The following is a 24,492-nucleotide window of genomic DNA, read 5'->3' on the forward strand; positions in this document are numbered from 1 at the left end:
CTATTAACGCATTCACCTGATGATTAAATTGATGAGCACGAGCTCTAGTGAGTGGTCCTTGTATTGTTGGAGAAGTGGTAGCAGATGTTGGTGTAGTGGGCGTAACAATAGTGGAGATGTCCTCATCAGAAACCTTTCGAGTCTGACTACTGTTGGTCTACTGGTCTGATCGCCAGAGGCGTAACCACCTTTTTCATGGTCTAATCGAGCCGCAGTCTCATCGAGCCTAGCTAAGGTCTGATCACTAGCTCATGTGAAGGTCCAATACTGTCTTCCCATTACGTTGATCGATTTTGACGAAGTTCATTTCCATTTATGGTGAAATCTTTCCTGGTCCACCACCATCACTTTCTGATGCGCGCACGTGTACAGATTACACGAGAGCGACTTTTGTGGCCCGATCTTCTCGAAGGATCCTCACACTAACTTGATAAATATTGTTGCGTGACCTGACGACGAGGCTGCGCACCGCGAGATCTTGCACACGCGACGAACAACCGAGACAATCGCCCTTCCACGTACCGACAAAACCAGACCACGCAATCACACCGTATAGACGTGAAGGCACGAACTGGGTGAACTGCAGTTCGGCGTTCTACAACTCCCTCAGGAATCGAAAGAACAAGTTTGTAAGCCTCTCAAGACTCACGTATATTATCTCAAAGATGAGTGTTCTGAAAATGGCAGCCAAAAAGTCCCCCCTCCCCTCTAGTGCGTGGATACATATAGAGATAATGGTTGTGTTCAGTTCACACAATAAAATAATTACATGGAAGCTGAATAGTTTTCCTCTAACTTCTCTTATTTTGGATGGCTCTTGTGCTTCCTTGCTTGCTTGTGGACGTGAGAAGTAAAGGGCTGGCCGCTAGTCTTGTTGCTGATGTCATCACAAAGTAATTAAGGTCCATGCTCAATGGTTCTTCTTCCCTTTATTCTCTCTAGTACGTCCAAACATCTACTTCCTGCAATTAGCATGTAGGGTGTGGTATAATAATTGTATATAGAAATAGTAATTGATATTTAGGGATAGCTTTCACCTATCATTATTCCTCTATGATCTGTACTTTAATATGCTCTCATCAAACCAGCTGATCACCACACTGTTGGAGGACAAAAACCATCATCATCTCATGCTCTTGCGCATATGCCATCGTTCCTAAGAATGTTCAAACAACAACTTGGAAGCATCGAATGATTTGAAATATTGTCATTGATTACAATAAGGTTAGCATTCACCTGGGAATGAATTTCCTTCTCTAATTGTTTAGCCCGCTTTCGTGTAACTGGACCAACAATATTAGTTGCATCCTTATTCTTAATAATATTATTGTCGATGCTAGGGATGACCTCATCAGCCTCCCCCTCTTGAGAAGGAGTCGTCCTCGACTCAGACTCACCGACAAATGGAAGCAAGTCTTTGACATTGAATGTTGCACTCACATTGGAATATTCAGAAGGGAGCTCTAGTTTGTAAGCATTATCATTTATCTTTGCAAGAACCTTGAATGGACCATCTCCTCGAGGTGATAACTTACTCTTGCGCTGCTGAGGAAAACGATCCTTGCGCAAATGTAGCCACACTAGATCACCTGGTTGGAAAAGAACTTTTTTCTTACCCTTATTTGCTTGCTTGGCATACTGAGTAGATTTCTTCTCAATATTCCTCCGTGTGTCCTCATGTAATCTTTTAATCAATTCTGTTCTCGTGATAGCGTCTAAATTAACTTGTTCCTGCAATGGTAAGGGCAAAAGATCCATGGGTGTATGTGGCTTAAAACCATAAACAATTTCAAAAGGACAAAAATTTGTTGTTGAATGTACTGCCCTGTTATAAGCAAACTCGACATGTGGAAGACATTGTTCCCACATCTTCAAATTCTTTTTTAGCACAGCCCGCAACATTGTTGATAGAGTACGGTTGACAACCTCAGTTTGGCCATCTGTTTGCGGGTGACAAGTGGTAGAAAATAACAATTTGGTGCCAAGTTTACCCCACAATGTCTTCCAAAAGTAGCTAAGAAATTTGGCATCCCGATCTGAAACAATAGTCTTGGGCACTCCATGTAAACGAACTATTTCTCTGAAAAATAAATCAGCAACATGTGAAGCATCATCGTTCTTATGACATGGAATAAAATGTGCCATCTTAGAGAAACGATCAACAACAACAAAAATGGAATCGCTCCCCCTCTGAGACCGTGGTAACCCCAAAATAAAATCCATGGATATATCGTCCCAAGGTACTTTTGGAATTGGTAATGGAATGTATAAACCATGTGGATTAAGGCGGGACTTAGCTTTCAAGCATGTTATGCAACGCTCAACATGTCGCTGGACATCACGTCTCATATGTGGCCAAAAGAAGTGGTCAGCAAGCATGTCTAGGGTCTTCTTCACACCAAAATGGCCAGCCAAGCCACCAGCATGTGCCTCCTGCAAAAGAACATGTCGAACAGAGCAAGCTGGGATGCATAGCTTGTTAGTTCGAAATAACAATCCATCGTGCACATAGAATTTTTCCCAACCTTTTCCAGCTACACACTTAGAGAAAGCTTCTTTAAAATCTGAGTCAGTAGAATAAAGTGTTTTAATTGATTCCAAACCAAGAACCTTTGCATCAAGTTGAGTAACCAATGCACATCTTCTCGACAAAGCATCTGCAACAATATTATCTTTACCTTTCTTATGCTTTACAACATATGGAAATGTTTCAATGAACTCAATCCATTTTGCATGCCTGCGGTTCAGCTTACCTTGACTTTTGAGATATTTTAAAGCTTCATGATCAGAGTGTATGACAAACTCCTTAGGAAATAAGTAATGCTGCCATGTTTCTAAAACTCGAACTAAGGCATAAAGCTCTTTGTCATAGACAGAGTAGTTCAGATGTGGACCATTTAATTTTTCAGAAAAGTAAGCAATGGGTTTACCCTCTTGAATTAGCACACCCCCAATGCCAATACCACTTGCATCACACTCAACTTCAAATGTCTTACCAAAATTTGGTAGTTGTAGCAGTGGTGCTTCACAAAGTTTTCTTTTGAGCTCTACGAAGGCTCGGTCCTGTTCAGCTCCCCACTTGAATGGAACGTCCTTCTTTGTCAAATTGTTCAATGGTGCAGCTATTGTGCTAAAATCTTTGACAAATCTGCGATAAAAACCTGCAAGCCCATGGAAACTTCGAACTTGGCTCACATTTTTGGGTGTAGGCCAGTCCTTTATCGCTTTGATCTTCTCTTCATCAACTTGGATGCCCTGCGCAGTCACAACAAAACCAAGAAAAACAACACGATCTGTGCAAAAAGTGCACTTATCAATATTCCCGTACAACCTTTCAGCTCTCAAAACAGCAAGTACTTGGCGGATATGATTGATATGCTCATCAAAAGATTTGCTATAGATCAAGATATCATCAAAATATACAACTACAAACTTGCCAATAAACGCCCTCAAAACATGATTCATTAAACGCATAAAAGTAGAAGGAGCATTTGTTAACCCAAAGGGCATCACAAGCCATTCATATAAACCAAATTTTGTCTTAAAAGCTGTCTTCCATTCATCACCAATTTTCATGCGAATTTGATGGTAGCCGCTACGTAGATCAATTTTGGTGAAAATAACTGAGCCACATAATTCATCTAACATATCATCAAGTCGAGGAATAGGGTGACGATATCTAATAGTTATAGCATTGATAGCCCGACAGTCAACACACATGCGCCAAGAACCATCTTTCTTAGGGACCAAAAGTACTGGAACAGCACAAGGAGATAGAGATTCTCGAACGTACCCTTTGTCCAAAAGTTCTTTTACCTGTCGCTGAATTTCTTTTGTTTCATCGGGGTTTGTACGGTATGCTGGGCGATTTGGAAGGGAAGCACCAGGTACCAAATCAATTTGGTGCTCAATTCCACGTATTGGAGGAAGGCCAGCTGGTACCTCATCCGGAAACACATCCTCAAAGTCCTGCAATAAATCAAGAACAACACTTGGCAATGTGGAAGGTGAGCTGTTAGTGGAAACCAAAACATCCTTGTGCAGCAGCACAAAAAATGGGGCTTTTGTGTTTCTCACTTCTCGCAAATCACTCTTGCTCACCAATAAACACTCAGTATGTTGTGGCCCTCTTTTATTTTCAGTGGGCTTTATGGAATGGGATGGTGTAGGATTCTCTCCCTTACTATTATTGTGTGGCTCACTCATTTTTCTTTTCTCACTCTCCTCTCTTTTCATGCGAGCAACATCAGAAGCATGTATATCTTCAGGAGTTAATGGGACAAGGGCCACCTTCTTCTCTTTGTGAATAAACGAGTACTTGTTTGAGCGACCAAAGTGCACAGAATCGACATCAAATTGCCATGGACGACCCAAAAGTAAGTGGCATGCTTGCATTGGGACAATGTCACAATCCACCTCATCATGATAGTCACCAATAGAGAATGATAACCTGACCATGGAGGATACCTTCACGGTTCCAGAATTATTCAACCATTGCATATGGTACGGATGTGGGTGCCGGCGTGTTTGTAAACCAAGCTTTTCAACAAGCATGGCACTAACAATATTGTTACAGCTCCCACCATCAATTATGAACAGGCAAACCTGTCCTTTGACTTTGCACCGTGATTGAAATAAGTTATGGCGCTGCCCTTGTTCAGCTGCAACGAATTGTGTTGAAAGAACACGACGTACCACCAAAGAATGATGTAGTGAACCAAAATTAGATGATAAATATTTAGGTTGCAGCGATTGATAATTGGGCTCTGAGGCGTTTGACTTATCATCTGCCAATGGAAATAATGGCAGTTCAGGGCCAGATTCTGGAGCACAAATGACTTCAGGGACTACTTGATATGGTGCAGCATCTAGAGTAGTGCCCTGTTGGCTACTAAAATTGTGACAGGGAGCAGCCAATAAGGTGATAAAAGTACTCTTGGAAGGATCAGTAGCAGGCTCACTGTGGATATCTTCTCGTGGAGAAATATGAGTGTCCAAATCATCAAAATCAGCAAGCAGATCATCAAAATCAGCACAAGTAATTTCCTCCATAGAGCTAGGACCAATGGTTTGTGTCATGTCGTTCTCACTAATAAGATGAACATGCTTTAGTGCTAAACAATTCAGTCCCAATTCACATTCACCATCCTCTGCTTCGTATTCAAAAGTTTCCAAATTGCCATCCTGTGGATCTGTGTCATGTTTGCCATCCTCCTCCTCACTTTGTGAATCATAAGAACCATCTGCAAGTGCTAAAATAACACGTCGATTGGGGCATTCTGCTTGCTTATGCCCATGACCACCACACTTAAAACATTCAATTTTACTTGTCTTCTTAGCTGGAGCAGTAGAGGAGATCTGATTGGAGCCAACATTTTTTTCTTTTACCTCATTCCGTTTTGTTGGTGTAGAAGCGGCACGAGGTGTGAAAGGTGTTCGCGAGGAAGGTGTGTTTGAACCTGAACCTTGCTGTTGTGGATGACGCCAAGGGGTAGTATTGTTAGCAGCTGGAAAAACACGAGTCTTATAAGATTCAGCAAGTTGGCGTTCTGCCCTTTTTGCAAAATGTACCAACTCCGTGAGATTGGTATAGCTGGTCATGTCCACTTTGTTAGCAATTGGCTTATTTAGGCCAACCAAAAAACGAGCCATCATGGATTCCTCATCCTCAGTGATACCTGTGCGAAGGAGGCACATTTCCATTTCTTGAAAATACTCATCAACGCTGCGATCACCTTGCACAAGACGTTTCAGTCGTAAATGTAAGTCACGAGAATAATATGCAGGAACAAAACGACGTCTCATTTCCCTCTTCATGTCTTCCCAAGTGATACGATCATGTCCCACACGATGGTATTCTACACGGACTTGATTCCACCACGTGATGGCATAACCTTTGAATTCAAGTGCTGCCAGCTTTGCCTTCTTCTCAGCAGGGTACTCATACAAATCAAATATTTGTTCCACCTTTGTCTCCCACTCATAATAAGAATCAAGATTTTCTTTTCCGTTAAATGCAGGTATGGATACTTTAACTTTACCCAAACCATCTTCATCTCGGCGGCGGTCTGGGTCACCGCGACGCCTATCACGATATCCATAATTACCACCAAATTGATGGTCACCAAAAGCACCAAAGTGACCACCTCCACGATCATCGTAACCACCACGGTGACCATGGTGGCCTGCGTGATGGTCCTCTTGATATCCAAAATCAGCATCACCATCAAAAGCTGCAGCCCCAATAATAGGAACACGACGTGCACGACCGAACCCAGCACCACGACCACCACCAGCACCACGTCCACGGCCACCGCCTCCTGCAGCGGCACGACGTGCGGCCTCAGCCCGAAGACGTGCAGCCTCAGCCTCCAAAGCAGCAGGATCATCATCCTCTACATGTTCTCCGTCATCATTTTCATCCTCCATATGTGGTGCATGGCGCAGATTATTTTGCAGTGCTTGTAGCTGTTGTGTCAATTGGCGCATTTGTTCGCGCATTTCCTGAAACTCTGCAGCAGAAACAGACCCACCTTGGTCTCCCATGTTAGTGTAGGAAAAAAAAAAATTATATGTGGAACACTCCCTCACCACTTACAAACAAATTCTTTGTCTCCCTGAGAAAGTGAGAACCGTGGCAGCAAGTAGTAATGGAAGAACGATTGTCCCAGAGACGACGGTGTACAGCTCGCTGATGCTTTGAGTGTGTCTTGGTGGGGTGAAATTTAGTGGACTGCAAGCTGAATGTAGGGATGCAAAATCGAATAATAATCCAACAAAGCACAAGTCTAAGTTGCTGATTAAGAAGGAAGAGAAAAGAAATGGACAGGGATGCAGAAGGGTGAACAAAATGAATAGAAAGACACAACTTTCACCAACAGAACTGCAGCTCAAACTTCTTACTCTTGCCAAAGCTCATTTGTTTCTTCTATATTTTTCTTTACTGAATTGCTTCTCTTTTTTTTTTTTCAGGATCTTTTTTTTTTTTGTCTCTCTAATTTTTTTTTTGAACAGAATTGCTGCTCCTTTTTCCTCAATACCACTTGGAAAAACAGCACATAACTTCAAAAGATAGAGTGGCGCAGAACAACAAAATGAAGTCTTGAGAAGTTTGTTATGCAAAGGTGAAAGAAATCAAGGGAGGGATGGGTGGGGATTTTTTTTGTGTGTATTTCAGAGAGAAGATATAAAGAAAAGAAGGCTAAACTTCAGATCAAAAACAAGAGAAGGAGAGGAAAAAAAAAATTGAGCAAAGAGTGTGTACCAAGGAAAATCAGCAACTAGACAAGACTCAAAGGATTCAAAACTCGAAAATGCAAACTACAGATCAGCCGCAAAGAAAAGGCTATAGGTATGATTTTTTATGGCTTTTTGGTGGACTGTAGGTACTGAAAAAAAAATCTATCCTACCAAAAACAAGATCGATCCTACCGAGCAAACGTAGGCTGTGATACCAGATGATGCGCGCACGTGTACAGATTACACGAGAGCGACTTTTGTGGCCCGATCTTCTCGAAGGATCCTCACACTAACTTGATAAATATCGTTGCGTGACCTGACGACGAGGCTGCGCACCGCGAGATCTTGCACACGCGACAAACAACCGAGACAATCGCCCTTCCACGTACCGACAAAACCAGACCACGCAATCACACCGTATAGACGTGAAGGCACGAACTGGGTGAACTGCAGTTCGGCGTTCTACAACTCCCTCAGGAATCGAAAGAACAAGTTTGTAAGCCTCTCAAGACTCACGTATATTATCTCAAAGATGAGTGTTCTGAAAATGGCAGCCAAAAAGTCCCCCCTCCCCTCTAGTGCGTGGATACATATAGAGATAATGGTTGTGTTCAGTTCACACAATAAAATAATTACATGGAAGCTGAATAGTTTTCCTCTAACTTCTCTTATTTTGGATGGCTCTTGTGCTTCCTTGCTTGCTTGTGGACGTGAGAAGTAAAGGGCTGGCCGCTAGTCTTGTTGCTGATGTCATCACAAAGTAATTAAGGTCCATGCTCAATGGTTCTTCTTCCCTTTATTCTCTCTAGTACGTCCAAACATCTACTTCCTGCAATTAGCATGTAGGGTGTGGTATAATAATTGTATATAGAAATAGTAATTGATATTTAGGGATAGCTTTCACCTATCATTATTCCTCTATGATCTGTACTTTAATATGCTCTCATCAAACCAGCTGATCACCACACTGTTGGAGGACAAAAACCATCATCATCTCATGCTCTTGCGCATATGCCATCGTTCCTAAGAATGTTCAAACAACAACTTGGAAGCATCGAATGATTTGAAATATTGTCATTGATTACAATAAGGTTAGCATTCACCTGGGAATGAATTTCCTTCTCTAATTGTTTAGCCCGCTTTCGTGTAACTGGACCAACAATATTAGTTGCATCCTTATTCTTAATAATATTATTGTCGATGCTAGGGATGACCTCATCACTTTCTCCTTGAGTTTGCCAAATCTCGGGACGAGATTCATTTTAAGGGGGGAGGATTTGTCACGTCCCTAAATGTTAATTACATAATTAAGCATTCATGTGCGCTTGCCACATGGGTATCCCGTGGTTTGACTGATGCCCCTCACATTTTGACTGCGAGAGCGCACCAAAGGCGTCCCATAAGTGGTCTACCGATCTCTCTCCCTCCCTCTCTCGTTTCACTCTCTCACTCTCTCCCTCCCCAAACCCTAGAGAGAGAAGGTGAGATCGGCTCAATGCGTTCGACGACCGAAGATCGATGGTGGGAACTCTCACGAGCTCCCCGAACGACTTCCCCGAGGTTCCTCCCCCTTTTCATCTCCATCGGAGGGGTTTCCTCGCCATTTCCTACTGCGCGAGCTCATTCACCCTTCGAAAGTCCAATAGGTGGATCAAAGCTTCCCTGCAGGATTCCGATCCATACAAAGTTCTACTACGCCAAGGTAAACATCCCCTATAGTTTTCCCATTGTTTTCTAGCCCTAGCAGATCGCCGTTTTAATTTTCACTATAAAGCCCTAGGAAAGCTAAGTCTAGATCTGATTTTAGGGGTTTTACGTGTTCAGACTATGCATGTTGTCCGAACAACCACGTAAAACGTTCCCCTAGTCTTGTGGAGTAGTACTTTGGTGCTCTTCATCACTGAAAGTTTCACTGGAGTCCTCACCCGCGACCCTACAAGGGTGCTGCTAGTAGGTTTTGACGGTCTGACCGCCACTAGAGTCGGTTTGACTGCTAAACGGCGGTCTGACCATCGACATATTGTCGGTCTAACCGCCAGAGGCCAAAACCTTCTACACATCGGTGGTCTGACCGTCACTTCTGCATCGGTCTGACCGCAGCCATTTAAGACTTTATGTACTTAGGTTACCTTGTATGGGGTTTTAAACTTTGAACCCTAATCTTTTGGCGATCTTTTGCAAATATTTTCAAAACACAACGCTTATCCAAGCATGCATCATTTACACATTTTTCCATTGTTCATTTATTGATGCAATGAATTGTTGATTCATTTAGAGAATGTTGCGCCGACGGTCCAAGCGAGTGAAGATGGCATTGACCAACCTGAGTTTTCTTAGTGCTGTGCGGGTAGTGTCAGGCAACCGCCAAAGTAGCAAGGCAACCATCTAAACATATTGCACCCTTTTAGTTGAATTGAATGGAGTCTAAATTGGTAAGTCATTGCTTAGGTACGTTTGCATGTTTAGTGAGTTGTTGTCAGGCTTATATGGGTAGAACCTACGCTGATTATATAACCTCTACCTTGAGTTGTTGGTCATCCATGATGAGGACATCCCTTCCATTGATGCAACCATGCCTATTGCATAGCAGGGACCAATGACTCGAGCTCAAGCACGCCGAATCAATTATCAGGTAAAGTCGTTCCTTGCTATCCAAACAAGTTCCTCTCCGAATGGGGTACTACTAAAGCCTTGTGATGATTTTCTTATGCTTAGAAACTTGGGAGACGAACCAGCTGGACACAAGAGTAAACAAGAAGATGATCGGACAAAACGTTCAGACTGCATGTTCGGACCTCCAGGCATCACCATTTTGATTTGTTCATAATTCTCTGCTCTGGAAGGTGATTGTGGCCCATGAACACTTGTTGGAAAGATCTCATCATCTACTTTTATATGGATCCAACGCCAGCATCAGATTCCATCAGAGCTGCTCAAAATGCGGAAGAACATTCGAACCTCCAGCCATGGGCCTTGGTCCTTGTATCCCGTAGAGCCCACTAGGGGCCCATTCTAAGTTAGGGTTTCTTCCCCCCCACGCCTCCTGGCTGCCTCCTATGTATAAATAGCACCAGCAGCCACTAGGAAGAAGGTCGGGTTTTTTTAGATGCAAGATAGCTTCAGCTTCTTCCTTGTAAATGTGTGTGTCGGCTAGACCACCTGTTTTACACGATTCAGAACCCCAACTTCGTGTGTATCGATTTCATCCTTGGCAAGGTCTGTGCACTGTTTGCTTGTCAACTTGTTTTTGCTTGTTCTTCGATTTGCTAGCAGGTTCAAGGTTATTCTTGGCATAGCAAGAACAGCAACAAATCGAAGTCGGTGTAACTGTCGCTAAGGCACAGCGCCCCTGTTGGTCGTTGTAGTCGGGCAGCACAACATCGAATCCACCCCAAATCGAGTTATCCCTTCTCACCGAAAGATCAGGACCAACCCCTGCCTTATCATGTGGTATCAGAGTAAGGTTAATCGGTGAGAGTTTTACCCATTCGTTACTTTAACTACAGTCCAAAAATCCCAAAAATAGGTTAGAACCGAAATGCCAAAAACATATTTTAGCCTTTGCTGTTCTGCTTAGTTCTTGCTTGTTGAGTTTTCAATTGCATCGATTGGTCGAGTTGCTGGTTCTTAGTGTTTAATCCATTAGAGTTTCGAGTTCTGCTCACGTTTTGGTCATCATCGTTACCACCAGATCCACCTCCAACACCACCACCACCACCACCAGAACCGCCGCCATCTTTTCCCCCATATACACCTCCGTTGCCACCGCAAACACCTATTCGTTCTTAGTTTTTCAGATCGGTCCGAACAGCCACCCAAATAGCAGATCCATTGGGCTACTCTTTTGGTTGTTCTAACTTGTGGACAGGTCCAAACATACCAAGACACCGAACCAAACACTCCCTCTTTGTTCAGAATTGAGTATTCTTACTTTTGAGAGAGAGAAAGAGAAAAAAAAGTGTATATATGTAATGAATTTCTGATATCCTTGTGAAAAGTTTTCAGATTTGAGCTAGTTGTGCAAAAAACAAAAAAAAGAAAGAAAAAATCAGAAAAAAGAGTGAAAAGGAAAAGAAAAAGAGGAGAAAAGAAAGAAGGGGTTCTTGCTGCTATTTTCCTTGTACTCCTTGGTTACTTTTATGTGTGACAACGCTTGTGTTCAGGCTTGCGTCTCTAGCACGGGTTAGCCTAGGACCAGCACGGTACCATCGTTGAATGTTTATTCAATTTGCATCGACTAACGTGGTCCAGTTGTACCTTGAATTTTCTTGCAGCCACCTATAGCTCCACAAATTTATCTACAACGTCATAGGTTTGTGCTTGCTGCCACCTTTTTATTGTTGTTCTTGCCGGCTGCCAACACCATCTGCAAAAGCATGGTAAGAAAGAACATGTAAGAACTTGGTTGTACAAGTCCGAGGGAGAGATGGAGTGATGTCACCTAGTTCCACTAGTTGATAGGCTTAATTTCTTGTGAATTATTTGCTGCATACTAACCATGTCAAGAGATGCGGATTATACATCTCAACTTTCACCGCGTACGAGAGGCATTATACAACACTTTGAACACCAAGTGAGGGTGCATGCTGAACACCTTGATGAGGATGTTTGGGTCACTAATGAACGCCTTGGACAATTGGAGACGGCTCAGATTGACACCAACATCAAGCTGGCCTCGTTGGAGAATTCTCTTGGGGCTGTTAACATTTCTCTTGCAGGTATCATGGATCGATTGGATAGGATGGACCAGAATGGTCGTGATGGTTCAGGACCACGCAACAGCAACAACCACAACACCGTGGGCAGCGTCGCCGGTAAGGATGACGTAGAATATTCTGCGGACACCGAGCTTGATGAAGAGGTAAATGGTAATCAACGTAGGCAACAACGCCACAACCGCCATGGTACAGGCGCTCACCGACCACGACGAGAGGTATGTGCTGATGACTCTTTCGGCAAGATCAAGTTTACCATACCCTCTTTTGATGGAAAGTATAATCCTGACACATACCTCACTTGGGAATTAGCTATTGATCAAAAATTTACTTGCCATGAATTTCCTAAGGAAAAATATGTTAGGGCTGCCACTAGTGACTTTACTTATTTCCCTTTCTTTGGTGGAGTGAGTACCATCGTAAGAACCCAAATAATATTCCACAAACTTGGGAGGCCTTGAAACGAGTCATGCGGGCTAGATTTGTTCCTTCATATCATGCATGTGATTTATTACATAAATTGTAGCAACTAAGACAAGGCACTAAATCTGTAGAAGAGTATTATCAAGAGCTGCAAATGGGCATGCTTCATTGTGGTTTAGAGGAGAATGAGGACGCAGCTATGGCCAGATTTATGGGTGGGCTGAACCGGGAGATTCAGGACATTTTAGCTTATAAATAATATAATTCAGTCACTCGTTTGTTTAATCTTGCTTACAACGCTAAAAGAGAAGTGCAGGGACGATGAGCTAGCATGAGAACTAACATTCCTTCAGGTCGTGCTAGCTCTTGGACGCCTTCCATCGCTGCTGCAACATCGACCCGAGCAGCTGCACCATCCTCCTCGAGCAAACCGCGTCCCTCCATAACAAATTCTGCACAATGTCCAACTGAACCAACAAGAGGGGCAGTAGCCATGCCTGCTAAGAGTTCGTCCTCAGTGGCATCATCGAGACGCATAAGGGACATTCAGTGCTTACGTTGTAAGGGCTATGGTCATGTGCGCAAGGACTGCCCAAGCACACGTGTTCTGGTCGTGCGAGCGAATGGTGGGTACTCCTCTGCTAGTGATTTAGATGAAGAAACATATGCTTTACTTGCAGCTAACAATGCAGGGGAAGATGATGTACACCACCAAGATGCAGAGCACATTAGGGCCGAAGATGCAGAGCACTATGAAAGCCTTGTAGTGCAACGAGTGCTAAGCGCACAAATGGAGAGGGCTGAACAAAATCAGCGACACACCTAGTTTCAGACCAAGTGTGTGATCCAGGAGCGTTCTTGCCGTGTGATCATTGATGGAGGGAGCTGCAACAACTTGGCAAGTGTTGAAATGGTGGAGAAGCTTGCATTGAACACACGGCCACACCCGCAGCCTTATTACATTCAGTGGCTCAACAGCAGCGGCAAGGTGAAGGTAACACGGTTGGTAAGAGTTAACTTTGTCATTGGTTCTTATCATGATTATATTGACTGTGATGTTGTACCTATGCAAGCATGCTCTATGTTGTTAGGTAGACCATGGCAACATGATAAAGATTCCTTGCATTTTGGCAAACTAAATCAGTACTCATTTGTGCATAATGGCAAGAAACTTGTGTTGCATCCTATGTCGCCTGAGGCCATTTTGAAAGATGAAATTGCTAGAGCTAGCAAACTGAAAAGTCTTGAGAATGCTAAGAGTGAAAATCAGATTGTGGCAACTGAACTTGAGAAACATAAAAAGAAAAACACCAAATCTGTTCATGGTAATAAGAATGAGATTAAGCTGAAAGGATCTTGTTTCATTGCTACTAAATCTGATTTGGAGGAAATTGATGCTAGCACTGTTGTTTGCTATGCTTTGGTGTGCAAAGAAACATTGTTTCCACTCGAAGATATCTCTACTTCTTTGCCTCCTACTGTCATTAACCTTTTGCAAGAGTACGCTGATGTTTTTCCAAAGGAGGTGCCACCGGGGCTCCCACCAATTCGAGGGATTGAGCACCAGATTGACCTCATTCCCGGGGCCTCCTTGCCCAATCGTGCACCATACAGGACTAACCCGGAAGAAACTAAAGAGATTCAGCGCCAAGTGCAAGAATTGCTTGACAAAGGTTATGTGCGTGAATCTCTTAGCCCCTTTGCTGTTCCCGTGCTTTTAGTTCTAAGAAAGATGGATCATGGTGCATGTGTGTAGATTGCCGAACAATTAATAACATTACAATCAGATATCGTCACTCTATCCCTAGGCTAGATGATATGCTTGATGAACTAAGTGGCTCAATTGTGTTCTCTAAAATTGATTTGCGTAGTGGTTACCACCAGATTCGCATGAAGTTAGGAGATGAATGGAAAACAGCGTTTAAAACTAAATTTGGTCTATATGAGTGGTTAGTCATGCCTTTTGGTCTCACTAATGCACCCAGCACTTTCATGAGATTAATGAATGAAGTTTTACACACCTTCATTGGCAGATTTGTGGTGGTATATTTTGATGATATTCTCATATATAGCAGATCACTAGAGGAACATCTTGATCATTTGCGTGCTATTTTCGATGCTCTACGTGATGCACGTTTGTTTGGTAACCTTGAGAAGTGCACCTTTTGCATGGATCGAGTCTCATTTCTTGCCTATGTTGTGACCCCGCAAGGAATTGAAGTTGATCAAGCCAAAGTTGAAGCCATACACAGCTGGCCGGTTCCCACAACGGTCACACAAGTGAGAAACTTTCTCGGATTTGCTGGATTCTACCGCCGTTTTGTGATGGATTTCAGCACCATTACAGCCCTACTGCACGAACTCACCAAGAAGGGTGTGCCATTCACTTGGGCTGCAGCACACAAAAAGCCTTCAACACGTTGAAAGATAAGTTAACATATACACCTTTGCTCCAACTTCCTGATTTTAATAAAACTTTTGAGCTTGGATGTGATGCTAGTGGAATTGGTTTGGGAGGTGTGTTGTTACAAGAGGGGAAACCTGTAGCATATTTTAGCGAGAAGTTGAGTGGGCCTAGTTTGAACTATTCTACTTATGATAAGGAATTGTTTACTCTAGTTCGAACTTCGGAAATATGGCAGCATTATTTATGGCCCAAAGAGTTTGTTATACATTCTGATCATGAATCTTTGAAACACATCCGAAGTCAAGCAAAACTGAACCGTAGACATGCCAAGTGGATTGAATTTATTGAGTCTTTTCCCTATGTCATCAAACACAAAAAAGGGAAGGAAAATGTCATTGCTGATGCTTTTTCTAGGCGTTACACCATGCTTTCACAACTTGACTTCAAACTATTTGGTTTGGAAACAATTAAGAACAATATGCACATGATGATGATTTCAAAGATGTGTTGCTGAATTGCAAGGAGGGTAAAACAAGGAACAAATTCGTCCTCACTGACGGGTTTGTGTTTAGGGCTAACAAGCTATGCATTTTGGCTAGCTCCGTTCGTATGTTATTGTTACAGGAAGCGCACGGAGGAGGGCTGATGGGACACTTTGGTGTGAAGAAAACGGAGGACATCCTTGCTGGTCATTTTTTTTGGCCCAAGATGAGGAGAGACGTGGAGAGGTTTGTTGCTCGCTGCACAACATGTCAAAAAGCTAAGTCACGCCTTAATCCTCACGGTTTGTATATGCTTCTACCTATTCCTAGTGCACCATGGGAGGATATTTCTACGGACTTTGTTCTAGGACTGCCTAGAACAAAGAAGGGGAGGGATAGTGTCTTTGTTGTTGTGGACAGATTTTCTAAGATGGCACACTTCATACCATGTCATAAGAGTGATGATGCTACACATGTTGCTGATTTGTTCTTTCGGGAGATTGTTCGTTTGCATGGTGTGCCAAATACCATTGTTTCGGATTGTGATGCAAAATTTCTTAGTCATTTTTGGAGAACTTTGTGGGCTAAGTTGGGGACTAAGCTTTTATTTTCCACTACTTGTCATCCCCAAACTGATGGGCAAACCGAGGTTGTGAATAGAACTTTGTCTACCATGCTTAGGGCTGTTTTGTAAACGAATATAAAAATGTGGGAAGAGTTCTTGCCTCATGTTGAGTTTGCTTATAATCGTTCACAGCATTCTACTACTAAGAAATGCCCTTTTGAGATTGTTTATGGGTTTGTGCCTCATGCTCCTATTGATCTTTTGCCTCTTCCAACCTCGGAAAGGGTGAATTTTGATGCTAAACGACATGCTGAATTAATGATAAAACTGCATGAGATCACTAGAAAGAACATAGAGTGCATGAATGCTAAGTATAAACTTGCTAGTAGCAAAGGAAAGAAACATGTCACTTTTGAACCGGGTGATTTGGTTTGGTTGCATTTGAGAAAAGATAGGATCCCTAATTTGAGAAAGTCTAAGTTGCTTCCTAGAGTTGATGGACCGTTCAAAGTGCTAGAAAAGGATTAATGAAAATGCATACAAGCTTGAGCTGCCTGCAGATTTTGGGGTTAGCCTCACCTTTAACGTTGCAGATTTAAAACCATACATAGGAGAAGAAGATGAACTTGGGTCGAGGACGACTCCAATGCAAGAAGGGGAGGATGATGAGGACATCCCTTCTATAGATGCAACCATGCCTATTGCACAGCAGGGACCAATGACTCGAGCTCAAGCACGCCGAATCAATTATCAAGTAAAGTCGTTCCTTGCTGTCCAAACAAGTTCCTCTCCGAATGGGGTACTACTAAAGCCTTGTGATGATTTTCTTATGCTTAAAAACTTGAGAGACGAACCAGCTGGACACAAGAGTAACCAAGGTAACCATCAGGTGGATGCTGGTGTAAACAAGAAGATGATCGGACCAAACGTCCAGACTGCACGTTCGGACCTCCAGGCATCACCATTTTGATTTGTCCATAATTCTCTGCTCCGGAAGGTGATTGGGGCCCATGAGCACTTGTTGGAAAGATCTCATCATCTACTTTCATATGGATCCAACACCAGTATCAGATTCCATCAGAGCTGCTCAGAATCGGCAAAAAAACATTCGGACCTACAGCCATGGGCCTTGGTCCTTGTATCCCGTAGAGCCCACTAGGGGCCCATTCTAAGTTAGGCTTTCTTCCCCCCCCCCCTCCCCACGCCTCCTGGCTGCCTCCTATGTATAAATAGCACCAGCAGCCACCAGGAAAAAGGTTGGGTTTTTCTTAGATGCAAGATAGCTTCAGCTTCTTCCTTGTAAACGCGTGTGTCGGCTAGACCACCTGCTTTACTCAAACCCCAACTTCGTGTGTATTGATTTCATCCTTGGCAAGGTCTGTGCACTGTTTGCTTGTCAACTTGTTCTTGCTTATTCTTCGATTTGCTAGCAGGTTCAAGGTTGTTCTTGGCACGGCAAGAACAGCAACAAATCGGAGTCGGTGTAACTGTCGCTAAGGCACAGCGCCCCTGTTTGTCATTGTAGTCGGGCAACACAACATCGAATCCACCCCAAATTGAGTTATCCCCTCTCACCGAAAGATCAGGACCAGCCCCTGCCTTATCAATCCGTGATTCGCCAAGGCCATCAGTGCATCCCTTGTGCAACAACGGTGGCTAAGTTGAGTTGAAGATGCTCGGGTACCAACAAAGCGGGCGGTGATGCCAGCCCTAGATATGGATGAGGTAGTGGTTTTGTTGAATTTTTCGCCGTAGGAATTTTCTTAGAGGTGTGCTGGAGAGATACAACTTGGAGATTCAACAACTTACCTCGAACGCCTTCGTTTGCCTTACGACCTTCGTATGGGCATGGAGATCCGAAGGGGTGGTTCCTTCCACTGTGGCATTTGCCTCAATACATTACGTGCTCTGTCAACCGAAAAAGGTGAAGATCAAGGGCATTGAGCATGTTGTCTCTTATGGTAGTGTTTCCTTTGTCCCATATGGGGCCTCAAAGACTCCCATTAAATCCTACTGCAATCAGTGGATTACAGACCGAACAGAGTGGTGGTTCTACCGTAAGGTTCCGGCAGACTTTCCTCTGAAGTTGACTAACAAAATCTAGGTGAAGCTATATACCCTTAGGCTCCACCCAAAAGCATACCACACGAGTAGCTTGTACTACTCATTCCAGCCACCTACATTGGCAGGCATAAAGTAGCCAAACATAATTTCCTCCATACATGTGGAACCTGAAACAATAGCATGAGTACGAAGGAACTCATAAGACTTGGTCCATAATGGGCACATATAAATAACCGAACTCCAAAAATTATGCATTTAAATCATTAGTAAGGAGTAGGCCACATGGTTAAGTAAATTTATATGTGTAAGCAACCTAACATTTATGTGTGAGCATTTATACTTAACTCAAGGCACATCTACCCTACAACATCAACCTGCACAAAAATGTAAAACTAACCATCCCATGGAATCAATAATCCTCAACAACCAAACCCGACATACCATGCCAAATCCCCAAATTTAGAAACTCTACAACCGATGTAGATGGACAAAAAGCATGCTCAAGACCAAGACAACGGCAATTTGAATTATTTTTACACCTTGCAGGGGACCTTTCTCACACCCAGAACTACCCACTTGCATATGCCCCTATGGCTTCGGGTTACCGTGAGCATGTCCCGGACACCTTTGGCTCCCCACCACCTTGCTTCTTTTTTATTTTTCTTACGCGTCATAGGACCGCAAGGCAAGCATCAGCACAACATATGGTACTCAGCTCATTCGTCCATTATCCGAATATGTGGTTGTACGAAAAGTGCTAACGCCAACGGTACCGACGGACGGTGTTTAGACGATGCAAACGTTCTATGGCATCTGGGTTCCACTCCTGATCTACCCTAGCACTACACACATCTCGCCTTATTCTCACATCTCATAGATCTGACATCATTATAATTGTAGTTGTGAACAATAGGTAAGCCCAAAGCTCACGAACAATGGTGGAACTATTCCTTGACTTCTACCGCAAAGTAGAAGCGAGTGAATGACACATGCAGGGGGTCATGTCTATTCATACCCCAGCGCCGCCCGCCTATGCGGGGAAATTGGGCATCCAGTGTAGAAAACGAAGTGTCGGCTGCACTAAATATTCCCGTGGCGAACATGGCGAATGAAATATTCCTGCAACAGATAATGAAGCATTGCCCGCATGCGCAAGAAAAATGGACATCGAACGTGCCAAAGTATTCACACACTAGATGAAGAATGGTTGCGCCATGTGTGTTGCGCAGATCATATGCGGCTGGAATCCATGGGATCTGCCAGGAGAATGTGAAACAGGAGGAATTATGGAACTTCCTTAGCTTTGGCCCCACGAAGTCAGATCTCAACCGTAAGGGGTCACTGTTAGGGGAATAGTGCCATGTTTGGCCCCTTTGACTTCAGTCGGCCTCAGCCAACCCCAAGGACAGGAAGTGATTGGTGACACTAGCACTTTCGTAGGGCTAGTTTGGTTGCAGGTATGGAATTGGATGATGACCAAGGAGTGGAACCCAAAGGCTAAACCTCCGAGAGGTGAAGGACCACTGAAAGAGTTAGTGAGACCCAAAGGTTTAGCTGACGCAGGGAGAGGAGCCCGAAGGAGCAAAACCTGAAGAAGATTTGAAGGTTCGACATCTGAAGACCAGAGGGTAGCTACGACCACAATGACAAAGGCCGGACATACCAAAGGCTTCACCAATCAAATATAGTCATAGGGAACATAAAGTCTTATGTTTGTACATCCTATACCTAAGAATATTCCAAGCATATTCTGTTAGATAATTGTACCAATGTTATGTAAAACTAGATGATTGAAGTATGCCTATAAATACTCAGCTCCTCTAATATAATAGGATGATGAATCTCAGGTCCAACAGCGCGCCGTCCGCGGGGACTCGAACACAAAAGTGCTAAAGAGAGGTAGGAATCCACCAGATTAACAACCAAAGCACTAGCTCTAGCCGCCATATCCACCGTTGCAACCATGCAACCATATGCATGGCTGTCTCAGCCATGCACACCACATGCACCCTCCAGCCCCGCTGTCGTGTGGGACGGCGTTCCTCTGGCCTTGACCAACCCAGAACCTTGGGTCAGTACGGAAACTCCAGACGGCGCAGAGGTCTTCCAGCCTCCGCATGGCGAAGACCTCGCTACACCAGGAGAGGTCACAGCCGAGGCTGCAGCCAAGCAGGCCACTTTCCAATGGTTCTGGGTGGTCAAACCCATGGGTGTTCCCGCTTGGGCTTGGTCCCAAAGTATCTCCTTCGACAGCAACCGAGACATCCCGGGCGAGTCAGCACCTTCGTAGAGTCTGTCCACCCAGCATCCTCCTCAGGCTCCTCAAGCACAAGAGGGTTCTGAAGAGGCGCATGGCTTCGGAGTGTGCAGGTCCTGCCAGCGCCCCCAACGCAGCCCTTGTGACGTAGTCGGAGCCACTCCGGCTCCGAAAGCCGGTTCATCAGACGACCTCGACGGTCTCCCCAAAGGGAAGGAGGCCCTTGGGAAACCATGGGCTCCAGGGCACGTGGTCCCTGGCAGCGACCTCAATGTCAACCACAAGCTCTGGTACCCCCAGAGGCATACGGGTGCATCCTACATGGACCGGGGCGCGGCCACAACACCGATGACTGTCGAACCCTCACGACCTTCTGGGAGGAATTCCTAGGAAGACAAGAAGGAAACCTGGCCAAAAAGGGAACAGGCGAAGGACGACATAGGGGCCGGAAGCCTGGGGCAGGTTCTGGGCAAATCCTTGGCCCACATCTTAGAGAACAGGGTCCATTTTAACTACGAATACCATTCTTTTCTCTCCCAAAATTCTTTCTCTCGTCTGATTGACTTCAAATGAATTGCACTAGGGTCCAAAATAAAATTACACAAAATTAAACATAATGCTTAATAAGCATGATTATGCTTAATTACATGATTACGAATTTGGCATGTGATATGGAGGTTTAATTACGTGATCTCCAATTTCCATGAAGGTATAGGCAATGGTTGGAGCATACCGGCCAGTTTGAGGCGATCCACTTTCAACCTTTGACAAACATCACACTCGAACACATATCGAGCAATTTCCTGCTTCATTTAAGTCCACCAAAACATTTGTTTGACATTATGATACATCTTGGTGCTTCTGGGATGAATGGATAATAGAGAATCATGAGCTTTCATCAAACATCTTTTTCCTCAACTCATGGACCTTAGGGACCCACAAGTCATTTACCAAACCATAGAGTACCTTGATCATCCATGGAAAAACAACTGTTTTGCCCTCTTTTACCTTGTCATGGATTTGGGACATGCCCTTATCATCATTTTGGGCTTCCTTTGTTTGATCGAGGAGGGTGGATGTGATCTCAATGTTGGTAGGAAATCCCTCCGAGACCATCTTGAGTCGAAGCTTTCAGAAGTCATCACAAAGTACGAAAATCACTTGAGCAAGAGATAATTGCATCGAGCCTTGCAGGGATGATAATGAACTTCCAATTCATAGTCCATGGTCAATTCAAGCATTCTCTTTTTCTCATACTGAGATCGGCTTGGATGAAGATATATTTAAGACTTTCGCGTTAGTCTAGAAGTTGCAAAGATTTCCAAGTAGATAATGGCACCAAATTTTTAGGGCGTGCACAATGGCCAGAAGCTCTAGATCTTGAGTTGGGTAATTCTCTTCATGGCGCTTTAATTGACTCGGCTGTCTTCCATGAGAACACAACCGAGACCTATGCGGGAAGCATTGTAGTATCCGTCAAAGCTCTTATCCATTTCTTATTGAGCAAGAATGGGAGCGGTAGTGAGAAGTTTCTTTAAGGTTTGGAAGGCTTTCTGACAAGTGTTGGACCACTTGATGGCCATACCCTTCTTCAAGAGTTCGATCATGGGCTTAGAGATCTTGGAGAAGTTCTTGATGAACCAGTGGTAATACCCTGTGAGTCCAACAAAACTTCAGATATCAGTGACACTTTTGGGTGGCACCCAATTGAGCATATCTTGCACCTTACTCGAATCAATCGCAACTCCATTTTCGGAAAGGATATTACTAAGGAAAGTGATTTCTTTGAGCCAAAATTCAAAGTTGATACATTTGGCATAGAGAAGATGTTCAAGAAGCCATTAAAAATGATCCTAAGAAGATATCTTCAATAGAGATTACTGTTGGGGAAATAGACCAGCCTACGGATAATGGTAAAGGATCGCTATCAAAAGGTCCCTTTGGAGCCTTTGATCTCCAGACTCTCAGCAGGAGGCCTAGCCTCCAAAGGCTGTGAACCCCTTCGGACCCACCCCTCCGGTGGCTATGTGGCCTTCTCAAAGCTTGAAGATGCAGCAAGTCTCCGGAGATAATATCGGGGAGGAAAGGACACCTCCTGCAACTAACCTGGCACGAAGTGATGGGCAATTAAAGCCAGTGCAAGTAGTGCTTATCCTGACACTCAAGTGCAATGGGGCCATCCTGACACCCCTAGCAGTGCAGCGCCGGGCCGCAATTGGCGACCGGCTCACCCCTCAAGGTTGTTTGTACTGCAATAGTTGTTATGGTAGATTTTTGTCTTCTATGTAAGGTAAAAAGTAGTTATCCAGGATAAAGCTATGTACTTTGGCCATGTCCTAAATATTTGTACATGGTGATAACTTGTGCACAAATCTACGCACAACCCTACAAAAGGTGGGCCATGGTCATCTGGGGGAGGAGGAGAATAGATAGACACAAACACAAAGACATATAGTGATACTCCTCCTAGCCCCAATCTTTTCTACGATCAATAATGCAGTGCCCCTTCCTCTCAAACTTCATCTCCAAGCATGAGTCTCTTCCTTAGAAGAAACGATCGCTCTACTTGTTAGTGCAAGATAATCTATTGCGCTAACAGCGTGTCGTCCATGGGGATTCGAACACAAAAATGCTAAGAGAGGTTGGGACATCACCAAAAAAACTACCAAAGTGCTAACTCCAGCAGCCATATCCATAGTTGCAAACAAGCAACCACAAGTGTGGCTGCCACAGCGAGGCACACCATGTGCACCTGCTAGCCCTATAGCCGTGTGGGATGGTGTTCCTCCGGCCTCTGCCAACCCAGAACCTTGGGTCAGTACGGAGGATCAAGACGGTGCCAAGGTCTTCCAGCATCTGCATGGCAAAGGCCTTGCCACGCTAGGTAAGGTCACGGCTGAGGCTGTAGCCAACCAGGCCCGCCTTCCAGTGGTTCTGAGCAGTTGGACCCAGAGGTATTCCCACCTAGGCTTAGTGCCAAAGTATCTTTTCGATAGCACCTGGGATGCACTGGGCGAGCAAACACCTTCGGGGGGGGGGGGGGGTCTGTCTGCCCAGCGTCCTCCTTGGGCCCCTCAGGTGAAAGAGGGTTTCGAGGAGGCATAGAGTTCGGAGTATGTAGACCTAGCTAGCGCCCTCGACGTAGCCCTCATGATGCCAATCGCACGTAGGGAACTCGGAGTCCACCCTGTCCAAGGAGGCATAGTCAGAGCCACAAAATGGGGATGTCTTCCAAAAACCTCCGCAAGACGGAGAGTTTTCTAAAACCCCCACAAAACGGGGATGTCTTCCAAAAGCCTCTAAGAAAACGGAAATATCTTAAAAACCTCCGCAAAACAAAGTCTTCCAAAACCCCCGCAAAACGGGGATGTCTTCGAAAAGCCCTGCAAGACGGAAAGTCTTCCAAAACCCCCGCAAAACGGGGATGTCTTCCAAAAACCTCCGCAAGATGGAGAGTCTTCCAAAACATCGTAAAATGGGGATGTCTTCCAAAAGCCTTTGCAAAAACAGAAATGTCTTGGAAACCTTTGAAACAGAGTCTTCCAAAACCCCCGCAAAATGGGGATGTCTTCCAAAAGCCCCGCAAGACGGAGTCTTCCAAAACCCCTGCAAAACGAGGATGTCTTCCAAAAACCTCCTCAAGACGGAGAGTCTTCCAAAACCTCCCTAAAGAGAGATGTCTTAAAAAACCTCCGTAAAAGAAATGTCTCCCAAAACCTCCATAAAACAGGGATGTCTTCCAAAACCTCCGCCAAAATAGAGATCTTGAAAAAACAGCCATGAGGTTAACATCTTGAAACTTTTGCACAAGGGGATGTTTTAAAAACTCCATCTGTAGAGATGTTCTAAAAACTATTTGATAAATCCTCCGGCATCTCGAACCGATGCCTCTATGCCAGAGGGGTATAAACCCTCCCCGCAGGGAGAGGTATGGCCTGTGCAACTCAAACACTTCATTGCAGAGGCAGCAGCTTCGCCCGTAACACACCATCGCCAGGCTGCAGATGAGATACCTCCGGAGCCAGCGAGTGGCTAAAAGTTCAAGGGGGTCGCGGACCTCCCTTCTGATGATCACCTCTTTAGTTCCAGCCACATCACCTGCTATTTCCACAACTCGAGAAATGATACAAGGACCGATGACTCGAGCTTGTGCACGTGAACTGAACTACATGATTGTCCTAAGGAATGAAGGTCCAGAACATGGCAATAAAAAAAGGGGTGCTGCGCCACCAATCCTTTGGGCGGGGCCCATGTAATAAAGTCATGTTTTAGGCAGTTTGGGAAATGTTAGAAGGAGATTTCGCCCTGCCTGTGCTGCTGGCTGAAATCTCCTCCCCCTC

At 44.4% G+C, this 24,492-nt stretch overlaps 1 protein-coding gene and 1 long non-coding RNA gene across 2 annotated transcripts; both read right to left on the bottom strand.

Annotated features, from left to right (window-relative positions):
* Nucleotides 1-586: 586 nt before the first annotated feature.
* On the bottom strand, nt 587-6,546 carry LOC133917845 (uncharacterized). The gene is made up of 9 exons (XM_062361679.1): nt 5,374-6,546; nt 5,184-5,334; nt 4,351-4,709; nt 4,291-4,296; nt 3,717-3,969; nt 2,640-3,293; nt 1,739-2,525; nt 1,237-1,585; nt 587-1,100 (listed from the first exon to the last, which is right to left on the bottom strand). Exons 1-9 carry the CDS (start codon nt 6,544-6,546, stop codon nt 1,080-1,082), a joined length of 3,753 nt encoding a protein of 1,250 aa, XP_062217663.1. The 3' UTR covers nt 587-1,079.
* A 1,146-nt stretch (nt 6,547-7,692) lies between these two features.
* LOC133917483 (uncharacterized) lies at nt 7,693-8,457 on the bottom strand. The gene is made up of 2 exons (XR_009909680.1): nt 8,343-8,457; nt 7,693-8,206 (listed from the first exon to the last, which is right to left on the bottom strand). It is a non-coding gene; the product is annotated as an uncharacterized LOC133917483 (long non-coding RNA).
* Between the last annotated feature and the right edge of the window lie 16,035 nt (nt 8,458-24,492).

This window comes from Phragmites australis, chromosome 5, assembly GCF_958298935.1.
Source record: "Phragmites australis chromosome 5, lpPhrAust1.1, whole genome shotgun sequence".
Taxonomy (NCBI): Eukaryota; Viridiplantae; Streptophyta; class Magnoliopsida; order Poales; family Poaceae; genus Phragmites; species Phragmites australis.

What these genes read in the sequence shown, in the direction of transcription:
- LOC133917845 (XM_062361679.1), bottom strand. Translation starts at nt 6,546, where the DNA reads ATGGGAGACCAAGGTGGGTCTGTTTCTGCTGCAGAGTTTCAGGAAATG. An exon ending in AGATGGTTCTTGGCGCATGT is followed by an intron (nt 3,294 to 3,716) that starts GTGTTGACTGTC and finishes CTTTTTGCACAG; the next exon opens with ATCGTGTTGTTTTTCTTGGT. An exon ending in AGATGCTTTGTCGAGAAGAT is followed by an intron (nt 2,526 to 2,639) that starts GTGCATTGGTTA and finishes TAGCTGGAAAAG; the next exon opens with GTTGGGAAAAATTCTATGTG.